General features: G+C 58.4%; 1 protein-coding gene across 2 annotated transcripts in view; it reads right to left on the reverse strand.

Annotated features, from left to right (window-relative positions):
* Positions 1-7,248: 7,248 nt before the first annotated feature.
* The window catches only part of EPHB3 (EPH receptor B3), a 29,516-nt gene continuing 21,685 nt past the window's right edge, over positions 7,249-15,079 (reverse strand). Inside the window, exons 4-16 of one of the 2 annotated variants that reach the window (XM_058844138.1) lie at positions 14,826-14,981; positions 14,342-14,677; positions 13,437-13,561; positions 13,113-13,281; positions 12,912-13,017; positions 12,447-12,499; positions 12,157-12,279; positions 11,832-12,079; positions 11,376-11,591; positions 11,136-11,285; positions 10,848-11,041; positions 10,522-10,677; positions 7,249-10,246 (exon numbers count right to left, since the gene is read on the reverse strand). In XM_058844138.1, the coding sequence (XP_058700121.1) occupies positions 10,138-10,246; positions 10,522-10,677; positions 10,848-11,041; positions 11,136-11,285; positions 11,376-11,591; positions 11,832-12,079; positions 12,157-12,279; positions 12,447-12,499; positions 12,912-13,017; positions 13,113-13,281; positions 13,437-13,561; positions 14,342-14,677; positions 14,826-14,981 (2,141 nt within the window). In that variant the 3' untranslated portion in view covers positions 7,249-10,137. Of the gene's footprint in view, positions 10,247-10,521; positions 10,678-10,847; positions 11,042-11,135; positions 11,286-11,375; positions 11,592-11,831; positions 12,080-12,156; positions 12,280-12,446; positions 12,545-12,911; positions 13,018-13,112; positions 13,282-13,436; positions 13,562-14,341; positions 14,678-14,825; positions 14,982-15,079 lie in introns of both variants that reach the window. The other variant, XM_058844136.1, reaches the window with a different exon arrangement.

The following is a 15,079-nucleotide window of genomic DNA, read 5'->3' on the forward strand; positions in this document are numbered from 1 at the left end:
TTTCCCTGTCTTGCCTGCCTTTGTGGCCCCAACATAATGTATCAAAGAGACCTGCACTCACCCTGGGGACCCTCTCAGTTCCCAGGGGAATTGTCCTGAGAGGGACTGTAGAGGAAACAGAGGGGTGCTGAGCACATGGGAAACATAGGGTTAGATGTCACTAAGGCAAACTGTCCTCTCCCTCTCTCATGGGTCCTACCTGCTGCTGGGGCAGGAGCATCCCAGTTTGAATCCACAGGTGTTTTAGTGATCTGAGACTGGCCCTGGATGTGTGGGAGGCTCCCACCACCACGGGGGTCCCTAGACAGCCCAGCTCCCCTCCTGGCTGACATTATACCCTACGGCCTCCTCCGGCCTGGATTATCCCCAGCTGGCCAACTCGTGGCAAACATGGACTAGTTTACACACTTGCCCTTGTTAGCCAGGAGCTCCCAAGTGCCAGCGTTCAGGCACTTCCTGTGCCACCTTCCTCTGGGGCTTGCCATGGTGGGACATGAGGATGGACACGGGGTCAAGGGGGTGGCTGGACGCTGGTGCAGGGTTATCGTACAGGGGTGGTGTGGGATGATAACCAGAGCTCCCTCCTGTCAGCACTCCACAGTGTGAAAGCAGGATGGGGACAGGGACAGTCCCTAAGCCCCTGTCCCCGACCTTGGGGATGCCTTGGGATGGCGGGTGCCTGCTCCCTGCTGTCTCCCTCTCTGGCTTTGTTCCCATTGGGCTGTGTTCCCACCCGCCCAATATTCATGTAGGCCCCTTCCCTCCCCGGGGGGCTGCTAATCCCCCCCGAAACGGGCCAGGGATTGTTGACCGAGCTGCCATATCCCTTGAACAAGCAAGCCTGGGCCCCGCAGCTGCCGCCGGATTAAGAGTCACCCTTTCGCTGCCACAGCCCCCGCGCCAAAGCCCTGCCCCCCCCAGTGTGCTCAGCCCCCCATCCATCAGGGAGGGCAGCCAACAGGACGCCAAGGAGATGCCGATTTGGGGCACTGCTGCAGTCAAAACTGACAGGTTTAGTGTGGCTCTGCCAGCACCCGAAATGCCTGATCTGTTGGGTCTGGCTTGTGCTGGCAGTGCCTGGGGAGTGGGGGCCAGGAGAGTGCCAGCCTGCAGGAAGCAGCCCTGGGAGGGCATTGGTAGCGTGACACTGGCATCGGTGGCTGCCCGGTTGTTCCCATTCCTGCTGCCACCAGTCATGGCAGGGGCACAGCTGTTCACAGCAATGGCACAGGGTGAGGAGCAGCTCTCACGCTCCTGAATTGTGGGTCATTGGAATTACATTAATTAGCGTGTGCTAATGGTATCTAATTAACACCCAGCTGTGCTGATGCAGAGCTTGCTAAACCAGGCACCTGACCCCTGCCCTGGTGCCTCAGTTTACCCACCTGCAGCAGGGTGAGCCTGGCACTTGGTGCTCTGTTGAAGCCAAGAGACATCAAACCAGCAGGGAAATGTTGCAGGGAGAGGGGACCAGCTGCTGGCTTGTTATCTGGGCCAGCCCTGCCAAGTGCCCCATCCGGGGCAGCCTCTGGCTATCTCACTATCTCAAGAGCTCGCTCTGGGTTGGGGTGGACATGTCCGCACACCGAGAGGGTGTTGCTGGATGCCCAAGCCAGGGTGGCTGGGGGGTACCCAGGGATGTCTCAGAGGGTGAATAAATAGAGGTGGGAAGAGCAGAGTACCATGGTTCTGTCTGCTCCTGCTGTCGAGAGGAACGGTGGGGGCTGCCCTTTGTAGGGGAAGTCGGGGACCCATGGGTGCTATTCATACCTGGAGAGATTAAAAACATTTTTTGACTCCACTAACAAGCTCCCAGGGCCCGGCAGAAGCTTTCATCCTGTTTAAGTGCACAGAGAAGATAAAGGGTCCTCAAGGAGCTGGCTGAGATGCTCGCTGTCCTCAGTGTGCATTTTTGGTGGCAAGCACCCTATCCTTCCCTCACAGGGACCCCCTGAGCTCTGCTGCAGCCTCAGCAGTGGTGCTGGGCACCTACTGTCATGGGCTGTAAAGAGGAAAAGCCCTTTACCCATGCTGTGCCTATCCCAGCCTCTCCTAGAGAGGCTCTGCCTCCAGGTGACGTGTGACACGAGCTCAAGGACGAGCCCTCCTTCCAAACAGCTGGTGTAATGGGTGCCATCCCCTGGCAGCTAGGCTTGACCCCCCAAATGCTGCAGGGATATCTGGAGGCTTTGGATCCATGGGACACAGAGAGTTCCCCAACATCAGGATTTAGGGGCATTTTGGGGCCAACCCCATGTGGGCAAAGGGTTGGTGCAGGGGGAAAGGATACTTGAGAAATTGCAAGCTCCGGCACAAGCTGTCCTGCCTTCAATGCAAGCAGTGAGTGTGAAGTTAAGAGATAAAGAGGGAATTAGGAGATAAAGTCTGCGTAATCCCAGTTGCTCTATGCAATTAAAATGAGCTTCACCCCGCTGTAATTGGATGGAAGCTGCCTGCCAGCGTCAGCGCAACCGGGAGCGTTGGGCGAGCAGGCGCGGAGGATTCACCGCACCGAGCACGGAGACTTATCTCTCCGCCAGAAAAACCGAGAGGGCAGCGGCACAGAGAGCGGGAGTTAATGAGATGAAAATGGAAAGCCTGGCACAAAGGATTAGCTCCCGGCCGGCTCTGCTGCTGAAATCCCAAGGTTCCCTCGAAAGGCTTTCCTTGCATCATGGATGCATCCTGCCTTGGCCTGCTTTGCAGAGGAGGCATGTGCTTGGAGCAGGAAAATTTGGCTCCTCTTCAGCACTTTGAGCCCTCCGTTGGAACTGGGCTGTCCCAGCCTCCAGCTCCCCCTGCTCCACTGTATCTGTGCCCTGGTGCCCAGTCTTCCCCCGGAGGGTCCCTGCACACGACGATCCCTAACAGCATTTACAGCTGCTGGTATTAAGCAGAAATAAAAAACCCCCAAGTGCAGATTAAAAGGACACTGATGGAATGCCAGGAGAAGAATTACAGCCCTAATAAACTGCTGCCTTCTGCTGGGGGTGGGTGACAAGGGGGTTTACGAGGCCATTTAAACTTCACTGTCAGAAAGGTGTATTAAGGCTATAAAGGTCTCGTTGCCTCTCCTGTCCCCTGGATGCCAGAGCATGGCTGTGGTCATAAATCCACCTGCTCGCAGCCTGGGGCGAGGGGCCCAAGGCCCCTTGTCCCTGGGAAAAGCCAGGAAGAGCAGTGAGGCCTCCTTGGCCGGGGTCTTGGAGGGTGACGTCAGCCCTGGTGCGAGATAAATGCCGACCGCGGGCCAGCAGGGACAGGATTATCTCGGCACGGAGGCTGGGCCATGCCTCGTCCATCACCCACTGCCCACCCGCCAGGAGCGTGTGAACGGGAGCCCAGAGCCCTGCTGCCAGCGCACCCTGTCCCCTGCCTGCCACCTGGGCCCAAGGGACAACAGGACAGTGGCTGGAACCACAGCAGCGCTGCCATCACGCTCTCAGGGATGGCTCCTGCCTCATACCAGCCCTCAGATGTGCTGTGCCACAGCTCTGTCACCTGGCTCCTTGACCCCATGAGCCCCAGAGCTGAGTGTGTTATGGGATGGTCCCTCCCCATCCCTCTGCCTGGCTGTCCCCCATCCCTGCAGTCCCACGTGTTTGTTTGCACAGGTCTGATGATGCTGGCTCACACCTCGGCACTCCTGCTCCAGTGTTCCTGCCCCAGGCTTGGCTCATTCTCCTGCTCCTCTTCCTGAAAGGCTGGGCTGTGGACAGAAACATCCACCACCTCCATGGAGCTTTTACCTCCCTCCTCTCTATTGGTGCCTCCCGTGGGGTCCTTCTGCAGCATTGTGGGGTGGGGATGGGGTCAGCCACAGGGACAGGAACAGGGACAGGGACAGGAATGGGTATGGTGCTGAAAGGTGCTTTCCAGCAGAAGTCACCTGGCACAGCCTGACTCACTGCCCTGGGGATGGGTCATGGTTTCAGCTTCATCCTCCCGGGGCGCAGTCCTGGTTCCCCGCCTGGGTGACAACAGGGACAGTGGGATGCGGGGAAACTGCACCAGGGAGGTGGCAGAAGCTGAGCCACCCTGTAGGTGGTGACATGAGACACCCTTTTTTCCAGGCACCAGTGTGGGGCTGCGTGGGTGGCAGGGATGTGCTGGGGGTCAGTGGGGCTGGCTGGGAGCACCAGGAGCAAGCAGGACTCAATGCAGGGAGTTAAGGGTGGATGATGGCTGCCTCTCCCCCAGTATGTTCTGCTAGCAGCCACTTGCTCCCTCCTCTGCCCCAGTTTGGAGGCCCTCGGTCCCTGCCGCTTCCCACGCAGGCTCATTTGCGAGTTCAGAGTGAGAAAACCCGTTAATGGCACGAAATTACTTCAGGCTGTGACATGGGGAGTGGGGATCCAAGCCCAAACCCTCTCACACAGCGGGGACTTCTGCTTTTCCTCTTCCCTTTGAACTTCTCCGGCTGTCCCGAGCTGTGGTTCCCCGAGCACGGACCAGGGCAGCAGGGACGGTGGGGCACAGCAGGGTGTGCCAGCCGAACTCCCCAGCCGCAGCTGCACCGACCCCTCCCCAGGCTCAGCCCACCCACCCCGGCTCCAGAGCAGCGCCTGGGCTCATGGCATCGCCCTCGGGTGCCTGGCTCTTGCAACAGGATGGGTCATCGCAGTTTTGGTTTCGCCAGGCCCCTGGGCACGCCACGCTCATGCTTTGAGAGGAAGGCACGGGGACAGGGTGCTGCTAGGGCCTGGCAAGCACCGTGCCGGTGGCTGAAGCCAGCGTGCGGGAGGTGGCCCGGGTCCCCCCTGACTCAGCCTGCCGTGGCAGAGGCAGAGGTGGGGTAGTGATACCGGAGCTAAAAAAAAACCTGGCCGAACGCCGGGGAGAGGAAATTTCTCATTAGCCAGAAATGTGTGGCTGAACCAGTCTGACACCCGGGGCGGCCCCCGGCCCCGGCGGCGATACTGGCCCGGCTCCGAGGGAGATCAAAGCGGGAGAGGGGCAACAAGGGGGCTCAGCAGCCCTTGGGATGTGGTTGTTGGGGGTCTGGGGCAGTGTGAAGGGTCTCCTCGTCTGAAGATGCCATGTTTAGGTGGCAGGAAGGCCTGGGTGGGCAGTGGCAGGGGTAATGTTGCCATGTGGGATACAGGCATCAATACCTGTGATACTCCAGGACTGGGCAGGGGTGTTGGCCAGCAAAACCTGGGTAAGGCAAGCTAGCAGGGACAGGGGCATCTCTGCCTCTCGCTTCCAGCCATGCAGCAGTCCTTTGCTCCCCTCGTGCCCTAAGGAACCAGCGTTTCCAGCCAGCGCAGCACTTGGTGGCAGCGATGCAGCCCCTGGCACCAGCCCCAGCCTTATGAGCGAGGCCACCATTGCTTTCCACCTGACTTCCCCTGAAGATCCAGCCTTTCCCAGACAGCACTGAGTCAAGGCATTGCCCTGGTCTTGTTTAATAACCTAAAGCTGCTTTTTGCTGCCTGGGCCAGTGTTGGGTCAGATTCCGCCCCCCAAACACGGCAGACAGGCGTGGGGTGATCGATGTGGGTGCATTTGCTCGCCGGCTGTGCTGCCAAAGACGATGTCAGCTCCCAGGAATCTGCAAGAGAGCTGCCTCCTGCTCCCCAAGGCAGCCCCCCGGCCCTCAGATCCCCTTTTTCAGGCTGGCTGGCTGGCAGCTTCTGGGGCTCTTGTCCCCTATGGTCCCCCTGTAGGGACACTCAGCCCTATGAGGGGTGAGGCTGCAGCCCCTGCAGAAGTGGGCAGGCAGGACGAGCTGTGGTCATGGCAGATGAGGACAGATGCTACACCATGTGCAAGTCCTCTGCTAGCAACCAAAGGAGACTGGAAGGAAGGAATGGAAAGAAAATGATTAAAACAATTCAGGATATTTTTTTTTTTATAATTAAAAAAAAAGCCCTGGGAAAAAAGCCGTGTAGGGTCCTGGCACGTGAACAGAGTCTGTAAGTAGTCTTAAAAATTACCAATAAATAATCTTAACGGGAAACAGAAGGAGCAGAACTGGGGTGTTAGTGGGTGTTTCATGGCTTCTTGTGAGCATGGGAAAATGTGCTGGGTCCTGTCCCTTGCGCTGTGGGGACAGCCCCTTCCCGGGTCATGGTGTGTCCTTGGCTCCAGCCATGAGGCAATGACCCGCCTGGCCGGCGTCCGGGCCATCCTTGGCTGAGTGGGTTTGGGATGTGGCCCCCAGCACGGCTGTGCTTGGCCATTCCCTTGGGCACAGGGTGGTGGTGGTGGGGACAAGGCATGGTGGAGGTTGTGGAGAAAGCCTGTGCCCTCACTGCCCCGTGCCTCGTGCTGGCCTGCCGGGTCATGGATGCGCTGTGCCAAGCTGTGCCGAACCATGCCGAGCCGTGATCCCTTCCAGCTGTGCCGGCCCCAGGCGGCTGACGGGGCTGCGGGATCCTCTCCCTGCCAAGTTGTTGAGGTGTCAGCCAAGAGTTAGCAGGGAAAACGCCAAGCAGCCGGCGAGCCGGCCAACCCATCCTCAGCCTTCCTCCTCCTTCCCTGCTGCAGATATCCTCCCAGCCTCCCGCTGGAGCCCTGAGCCCCTGGCCACCCCAGCAGGGCTCCCCCTTAACACCCAGTGTGCCTTCATCCCAGCTTTGCCCCTGGGACCCCCCACCGCCGCTCCCAGGGTGTTCCCCCCATCCCGGCCCCTCCACCTGGGGTGCATGTCCCCCTCCTCTGGGTCTGTCTGGAAAGGGACGATCCCCCCTCCCCGAACTTTCCAGCTTCTCTGCAGAGCGGGAACAATCGTAGCCTTTGTCTTCCCTTAATCTCCTGGTTAGGAATTAAAAGGGGGGAAAAAACCCAGCAGCACAAAAGGCTCTTTTGCAGGGGCTGGGAGGGGGGAAGCGCAGGGCGCAGGCACAACACAGGCAGGGGTGCAGGCAGGCCTTGCCTTCCCCCCAGCCCAGCCTGGCCACCGCGCTCCCCAAGGGCCACCCCACGCTGCTCCCATCCCCATGGCCCCAGAATGTTCCCACAGTGGCACCCGAGGGCTGGCGACCCTGGGAGCATCATCTGGTCCACTCAGCCCCTCAAAACGTCCTCATCCATTGGCTGTTCCAGGAGGAAGGGAGCATCTTTTGCGGGGGGGAACTGGACTGGGCTTGCACCCACATGGGGTCAAATGCCTCCTGCTCACTGCCACGGACCCACTTAAACACACACAGTGCCCAAACACACCCTCACCTGCCCAGCATGGGGCTCCCTGCCACCCAGAGCCTCCCAAGAACCACGCAGGCACCACAGACCTCCATAAAATTCCTTAAATAATTTAATTGAAAAAAAGTATTTCCGTTAAAAAATATTTTTACAAACGCACGCTCGCATTGATTTCCCTGGCTGCTGTTTTTCGCTGTTGCTTTTCTTTCAACACGGTACACAGCTTTCCCCCAGATCTGTGTGGAAAGGGAGGAGGCAGGTACAGGATGTGGAGAGCTGCTGGGTGCACCCTTGGGTGCACCCCTGGGGCTGGGGCGAGACCCAGGGCTGGCTGCAGGGATGGTGTGTCCTGCCCCATGGGAGCAGGGTGTGCATAGAGAAGGGTGTGAGAAGGAATTTGTTGTTTAAAATGAGAACTCTTCCTCCTCAAAGCAAAGCCAGGCAAGGATGGAGGGCTGAGATGGGGATGTCTGAGATGCACCAGGGCTGGTGGGACCCCAAACTTTGCAGCAGCAGGGGCTGGGGGGAAAGGGAGGCAGGGGCAGCCCCTGTGCCCCATTGTGCTTCTGCATGGGGGGGCTGTGGGGGCTAGCAAGCCCCAAGCAGGCTCTCATGTGTCTTCAGCCACTTGTTCTTAAAAGCCCCTCAATGCCAGGTTTCTCCTGATCTGGGAGAGGGGTGAGGTCTGCCCAGTGCTGCTGTTTGGGGTCCCACCACAGTAGGGCTGGGGAGCAGCCAAGGTAGGGAGCAAGCCAGGATGGGGAACCCCAGCAAAATGGGGCTGTGGTGTCCCTGTCAGCCAACATCTCAGATACATGTTGCACAGGAGACAGTGGGATGTGGGGAGACCATTCCTGCTGCAAGACCTGCTGCCACCTGCCCTCCTGGACTTGTTTACCCTGTGGAGAAGGACTGGGTTAATGAGAAACCCAAGGACAGGCCTGTTCCAAGGAAAGGGGAAAAACAGTACCTGCCCTGTCAGCCTGGGGAGGAGGAGATCAGGGCCAAGCACTGGGGAGCATAGGGGTGCTCCCCCTCATTTTGGGGAGAGACCATTTGCCCCTCTAGACTGTCAGCAAAGCACCCCAAAAACCACTTAGCAAGGTGTACTGCAGCCGAGGGGGACCTGAGAAACCCAGGACGAGCAACTGGGGTTCCACTTGGTTACTGTGGACAAATCTCCCCTAGACTGAGGGCATGGATTCCCCCAGATCTGCTCTCCCAGGGGGTTACCTGCAGCTGGTCCGTTCACCCTGCTGAGCTCCCCCCTGCTCAAGAGCCATTTTGTAGAGGAGTGAAGCCAATAGTCCGCAAGTGCCAGGGGCTGCTGCAACCCTCCTGCTGAGGGCCAGACTGCCCAGAGGGAGCAGGGGAGGAGCAGAGCCCTATGGAGAAGCCCTGGGGCTGTGGGGACCCTCTGGCATTGGATGAGCAGTGCGCATGGCTGTTTCTGCTTGGCTTTCACATTCCCCGTTTGGTTCCTGCAGTTCCAGCCTGACTTGAGGACGGTATGGGGTAAAAAAAATGCTGAGTATCTCTAGTACATTAGAGTTGCCTGACTGGCTCTGACCTGGGACTCAGAGCCTCCACTCTATGTGCCCCATGGGGAGCGTGCTGGGTCTCCCAGCACCACAAGGTTGGTACAGCATCACTGCCTGGTCCCTGTCAGACAACCTGAAAACATGACAGCAAGAGAAAGGGAGAGCAGAAAGGGGCACACAGCCAGCTTGGGGTCGGCCAGGAGGAGGAGAAGGATGACCCTGGTGGGCAGCGAAGCTGCAGGCAGCCGGGCCCATCCAATGAGAGCGCGATCGAGCAAAGGAAACTCGGGTAAAATTCTTATTGCCTTTATTCTGCCCATTGCCTCCCACAGTCCTGCGGCCAGCACACACCCACGCACGCATGCACACACTCACGCACACTCAGGCACGCTGGGAGTCTCTCCCTCGGCTCGGAGGAACCGGGCTGCAGTGAATCCTCAGGGAAAGGTGAGTGAGTCTTTTGGCAGCAATCACAGCGTGTGTCAGGAGTGGGCAGCCGCGCCGGCGGCACCTGCTCCTTCTGCATAAAAGAGGAGGCTGGGGGAGCCACGGCCCCCGGTGCAGCCCCCGCCCCAGCCCTGCTCTCCGGCCCCTCGGGGGGAGCGTGGCTGCCGTCGGTCCGGGGGCGGAGGGTCCCTGTGCAAACGTGCTGACGGCCTTGCTCTGCAGTCCAGAGCTGGCCAGGAGAACCAAGAAGGTAAGAGATGAGGAGCCGGGCACCTGGTCCCCCTTCCTCCCCTTTCTGCTCCTCTTACCTTTTTTTAATATATCTGGGTTTTTTTTCCTTTTTTTTTTTTTTTTTTTTGCCTAACTCCCTGCATAGTAAATTGGGTTCGGGTTTTGGCGTGCAAAGCCAAGAAAGGGAGCGAAGCCTTCCCTTCGGACACGTTCCAGTGCAGACCCTTGGGCGGAGGGCTTGCCAGGGCTGGAGGAGAGGAGTGATTGTCTGGGGCTGGTGGCCCCAGCCCTGTCGTTGGCTCGGCCTCCCCCGGCTGCTTCTGTGTGGGGAACAGAGTTAGGGAAGGCTTTGGACGTGTCTGATGGACTCAGCGGACGGGTCAACAGTCTGTGGCCTCGGGGAGGTGAGGGAAGTGAGGACTGGGGGAAAAAACAGGGTGAAAAGAAATCCAAGAAGCAGAACAACTCTTCAAACCGACGAGCACCAAGACAGGGTGAGAAGTGGGTTGTGCCATCTCTGTCCCATAATCCATCTTCAATATGAAGATGTGTTGCTGCCTCGCCATTCCAGGACACGGGACGAAAAGCTGGGCTCCCTCTCAGCATGAGTGCCTTCGATCCAGGGAAGGGTGTCCCGTCCCATCCCATCCCAGGCGACCGTCCGAGGCAGAGGAGCGCCATGTGGAGGGGAAAACAGGAAGCTGGGCTGCACCGCAAACTGAACCTTTTTGGCAGGTTCCCTTGGTCCGTTCCAATGCGGAGTCCCCTGTGGTCAAACCTGCACTGGGAGCGTCTGGTTCATCTGCAGCCTCATGTCCTGAATGCTGCTCAGGATCTTCTTCTGGTGCCCTGCTAGCGTCACTCCTATCCTCAGCAGGTCCCTGCAAGGAAAAGATGAAGACTCAGTCCCCAGCCACCAGCAACATCAACATGTAGCCCTGCCCCACTGGGGCAAGGGGCCTATCCATCATTACAGCCCTCTGCCAAGTTCCAGTGCTCCCTCTAACACCAAAGGGGACTGGATGCTGAATCTCAGTCCTTAATTCAGCCCACCACGCACCCAGGTGGGAGGAGATGGTTGTCAGACAGACAAGGGACAGTGTGCAGCAGCCCTAGTCCCAGTCTTCTCCCTCCTCCCTTCCAAGCAGGGACTTACTCCGCAGTCATCTGTGCCACCAGGTCAAAGGAGGCAAACCCAGCATTGACAAAGTTCTCCTTGTACCGTCCCATTTTGATGGCATCCAGCCAGTCTCCCACGGTGGTGAAGGTGGTGTAATCCGGGACAGTGCGGTCCAGGAGCGGTTGGGAGATGCTAAAGGGCAAAAGAGCCACAGTCACAGGGAGCAGGGGATGGAGAATTGTAACTGGAAGGAACAGACATTTCTTATCCCCACCCTCCCACAGCTCTACTCCCAACCACCCCTGGAATTGTGTTCCCTGGAATTGCGGTAAATGCTGGCTGGAAACAAGGATGTCACTGACCCAGACTGGACGCTGGCGATGACCTTCAGGCTGGCAGCATTGCGGATGAGCTTGTCCAGCGTGTTGACGATCTGTGCAAATTTGGGCCTTAGGTTGCGGTCTCGCACCCAGCAGTCCAGCATCAGCTGGTGCAGTGCAGTGGGGCAGTCCATGGGGGGTGGCAGGCGGTAATCCTGCTCCACGGCATTGATCACCTGCGGAAAGACAGGCAGAGGTGTGTTATGAGCCACCTGGGCTCCCACAGGCAGCCTACAGCTCCCAGCTCCCTACCCTCCAGAGAGCACTTACATCCTGGTTGGACATGTCCCAGTAAGGTCGCTCCCCATAGGACATCACTTCCCACATGACGATGCCATAGCTCCACACGTCGCTGGCTGAAGTGAATTTGCGGTAGGCGATGGCCTCAGGAGCTGTCCATCTGATTGGGATCTTGCCCCCCTGCATGGATACACAGCTCCATGATTTAGTGCATACCTGAGGTGTCTCCCCCTACCCCCGGATCAATGATCCCTTGTGAGTGTCCCATACCAGGGAGCTGGTGTAGGTAGGGTCAGCTGGGTCATCCTCCAGAAAGCGAGAGAGCCCGAAGTCAGACACTTTGCACACCAAGTTGCTGTTGACCAGGATGTTGCGGGCAGCCAGATCCCGATGCACATAGTTCATCTCCGAAAGGTACTTCATGCCAGCGGCGATGCCTCGCATCATTCCCACCAGCTGGATGACTGTGAACTGCCCGTCATTCAACTGCCAGAGGAGAGATCAGAGGGGTTTGCAACACCCTGAACAGATTGAGGAAGGATCCCAATGTGCAACCATCACCTTCATCCTCCCCAGGGCCACCCCTCTTCTCCCACTCATGATGTCTGTGAAGAGCTTAACCCTGGGGACACCAGTATGACAATGTAGAGATGGAGAAGGGCTCAGAACTGCTGCCCTCCATGCACTGCAGCCCCCAGCCCAGGGCAGAAAGGGATGGATTCTCACCCGGAGGAAGGAGTCAAGCGCACAGTTCTCCATGAATTCTGTGATGATCATGACAGGACGGCTCTTGGTCACCACCCCCTCCAGGTGGATGATGTTGGGGTGGTCGAACTGGCCCATGATGCTGGCCTCACTCAGGAAGTCCCGCCGCTGCCGCTCCGTGTAGCCCACCTTCAGTGTCTTGATGGCCACGAAGATCTCGCGGCGGCCAGGCAGCTTCAGGCGCCCACGGCACACCTCCCCAAACTCCCCTGTAGTGGGAAGGAGAAAGGTGAGCCACAGGACAGGGTGAGAGGCAGCACCTGCTGTGCCCAGTCCCAGGACTTGCCTGCTCCAATGACCTCCTCAATCTTCACACAGGAGATGTCAATCTCTTTGGCGAATTCCCGGACAGCTTCGTTTGGGTCCTCATAGGTGAAGGGGTCAATGTATACCTTCATCCCAGGGGTAACTGCAAGGGCAGAAGTCATCACCAGGATGGAACACAGCAAGGATGACAAATGTCAAGCTGCTTGGCTGGCTGTCAGCCCACCCCTTGTTAGCAAAGGCTGCCCCTTTGCATGGGACAGGAATTGGGAGAGGGCAGGCAGAGTCCATTTGCTGGGCTCTCACACTCACCATATTGCTGCAGCTTCTCTGTGTACTCAGGGTCGGTGTTGTTGCGCTGCTTCCTGCCCAAAGGAGACGAGAGGAGGTGTTCAGTAACCATCCCTTTCCTGATGGGGCAAAGACATTCACTGCCAACTTCCAAATCCCAGCAAAGACAGCCTATGCCAGAGAGCCTTCCCTCTGGCAGCCTGTGAGCAGAGCCATCCCTCCACCTGAGGTGCAATGGGAGGAGATGGCCTAGTTGTGCTGAGTGCATGGCAGGAGCCTGGGCAGAGCCCAGCTCGTGCCAGGGAAGCAGAGGCATAATCCTCCCACATGACCCATGCTCTGAGACCCAAGTGTGGCTGATCCAGCCCTTCACTCTGTGACTGGAGCTGCCAGAGCTCTGCCCATAGGTAAGGGGGAAAGCTCTGTGGCAGACATGAGCACCCCCCAAACCCAGATTTGAAGCCCTCTGCCCTGAAAAGCCAGTACCTGAAGCAGACGATAGCAATCACCACCACCACGATGATGAACACCAGCCCTGCAGTGGCCGAACCCACGATCAGAGGCAGCTCCTGGAAAGTCTTGCTGGTGGAACCTGATGGAGGGACAGGTAGGAATCAAAGTCAAGCCAGGAAAGGACCACACACAAGGAGGCCTGGGTGATGGAGGCAGCCCAGTGCTGGTACCTACCACCCTCGGCAGTTGTCTGAAACTCCGTGGGGAGGCTGTAGCGGCCGTATCCCGCCACGGTGCGTGCCCGGACCTGCACCATGTACCGAGCATTGGCCTTCAGCCCGTCCAGCCGCACCGAGTTCTTCTGGCTGGTGACTGTGTTGGCGATGCCATCACTCTGGCCTTGCTGTAGGGGAGATGTGGGTGTCACCTTTGTGAAGCCACCCTCCATTTGCTGGCTCCCACATCCCCCAAGCACCAAGTCTGCAGGGACCCCCTATACCATGGTGCAGATGGCCAGCTAGAAGGGCTGGAGGAAGGAGAAGGCTGTTCCTGCTTTACCTTCTCCGAGTACTTGATCTCATAGTCCAGAATGATGCCGTTGGGTCTCTCTGGGGGAGTCCAAGACAGCGTCATGCTGTTCCCGGTGCTGCTGTGCAGGTGCATCGTTGGCACGGCAGACGGAGCTAGGAAGGAAAGGAAGGAATGAGCCACCTGTGCCAGGTTTCCCCCTCCACCACCCCACACAGTGTAGGGGATGCTCTGCCTGTGACCTGCTTGGATAATCATGGTGGAAAGGCATGGAAAAGCTTTGAGACTGGCCTCCCCCAAGTCTCTATAAGGAGGTATGATCTCAACACCAAGGGGAGCCTCAGAAATAACACCGAGGTCATGCTTCACCCCATGCCTAACTGCAAACTGGTCTGGGGAAGGGCCCTACCAGCCCAAACTGGGGCTCCCTCCCCTCCTCCACTTACCAGGAGCTCTGTGCTCCACCCCAGCAGCAAGACCCGTGAAATCAGATCAGAGCGCAGTGGTTGGAGATTACCAGTACGCTGGAGCGGGGCCAGAGTGGGAGGAAGGAGGGAATGGCAGAGCACTTGGCTGCCTGCAAAGGCTTGGGCTGTGCTGAGCCTTCCCAGGCACACAGGAGAGAAATCTCATTTCCTTCCTCCTCCCCTCGCAGCAGGCACAGCATCTCTGGGGTAGGTCTAGGAGATCCAGAGCTCTCTGGAGCATCTGCCAGCCCTAGTCTTCTCCACTTGCATGCATTCTGATCTCATCTCCTCTAGGGACATGCTTTAAACAGAGAGGACAGTTTACCCAGGGGATTAGATGCAGGCCCAGGGAGCCAGTTAGGCGGCACCACAAAGGACTGCAGCCTCCCAGGCTGTCAGAAAGAAATCTCTGCTCCGCTCCACTCTGAGGAGGAGATACAGCCCCTGCTCCCTGGAGGCTGCACTGACCTGCCTGGTTGGTGGTGATGTTGACAGAGGCAAAATGGGGAGGGTAGGGACTCTTGTTGGAGATGCCGTTCACAGCCTGAATCTCGAAGGTGTACTGGGTGTGGGCCATCAGGTTGCTGATGTAGATGCGTCGCTCAGTGAGGCCGAGCTGGCGCGGCACGAACTCCACGTTGTCGTCGCAGCGGGTGCACAGGCGCCGCTCCACGCTGCACTTCTTGCAGATGACGTTGTAGAGCAGGTCATCCCGCCCGCCCGTGTCCTGCGGCTCGCTCCACTCCAGCACCAGCGACGTCTCGTTCACATTGGAGATGACATTGCGGGGGGCTGAGGGGACACCTGCAGGGAAGTGTGAGGGGCAGGGGTGGTGTCTTCATGTCCAACTCACCCCTGGCATGGGCAAGGCACATACCCCCATCCCAGACAGAGACCCCCATCACCTCCACAGCTTCCCTTGCCTCCCCTCCTTGCCCAGAGCAGGACTCACTGGTGCAGGCGCTGTCTGGGGGGTCCGTGTCTGCCCGGAAAAAGCCGTTTCGACAAGTGCAGACCATTGCTGCTCCAGAGGTGGTCCGGCTATTGGGAGGGCAGGGAGAGCAGGGACCTTCCCCCTGCTTAGACTTGAAGGTTCCTGGGCCGCATGCTGGAGGAAAGAAAAACAGACCTGAGTTATAAAGTGAAAGTGAACCCAAAAAACATTCACTGCTCCCACCACAGCTGGGCAGACTCTTCCTCGCTGCC

Source organism: Poecile atricapillus, chromosome 8, assembly GCF_030490865.1.
Source record: "Poecile atricapillus isolate bPoeAtr1 chromosome 8, bPoeAtr1.hap1, whole genome shotgun sequence".
Taxonomy (NCBI): Eukaryota; Metazoa; Chordata; class Aves; order Passeriformes; family Paridae; genus Poecile; species Poecile atricapillus.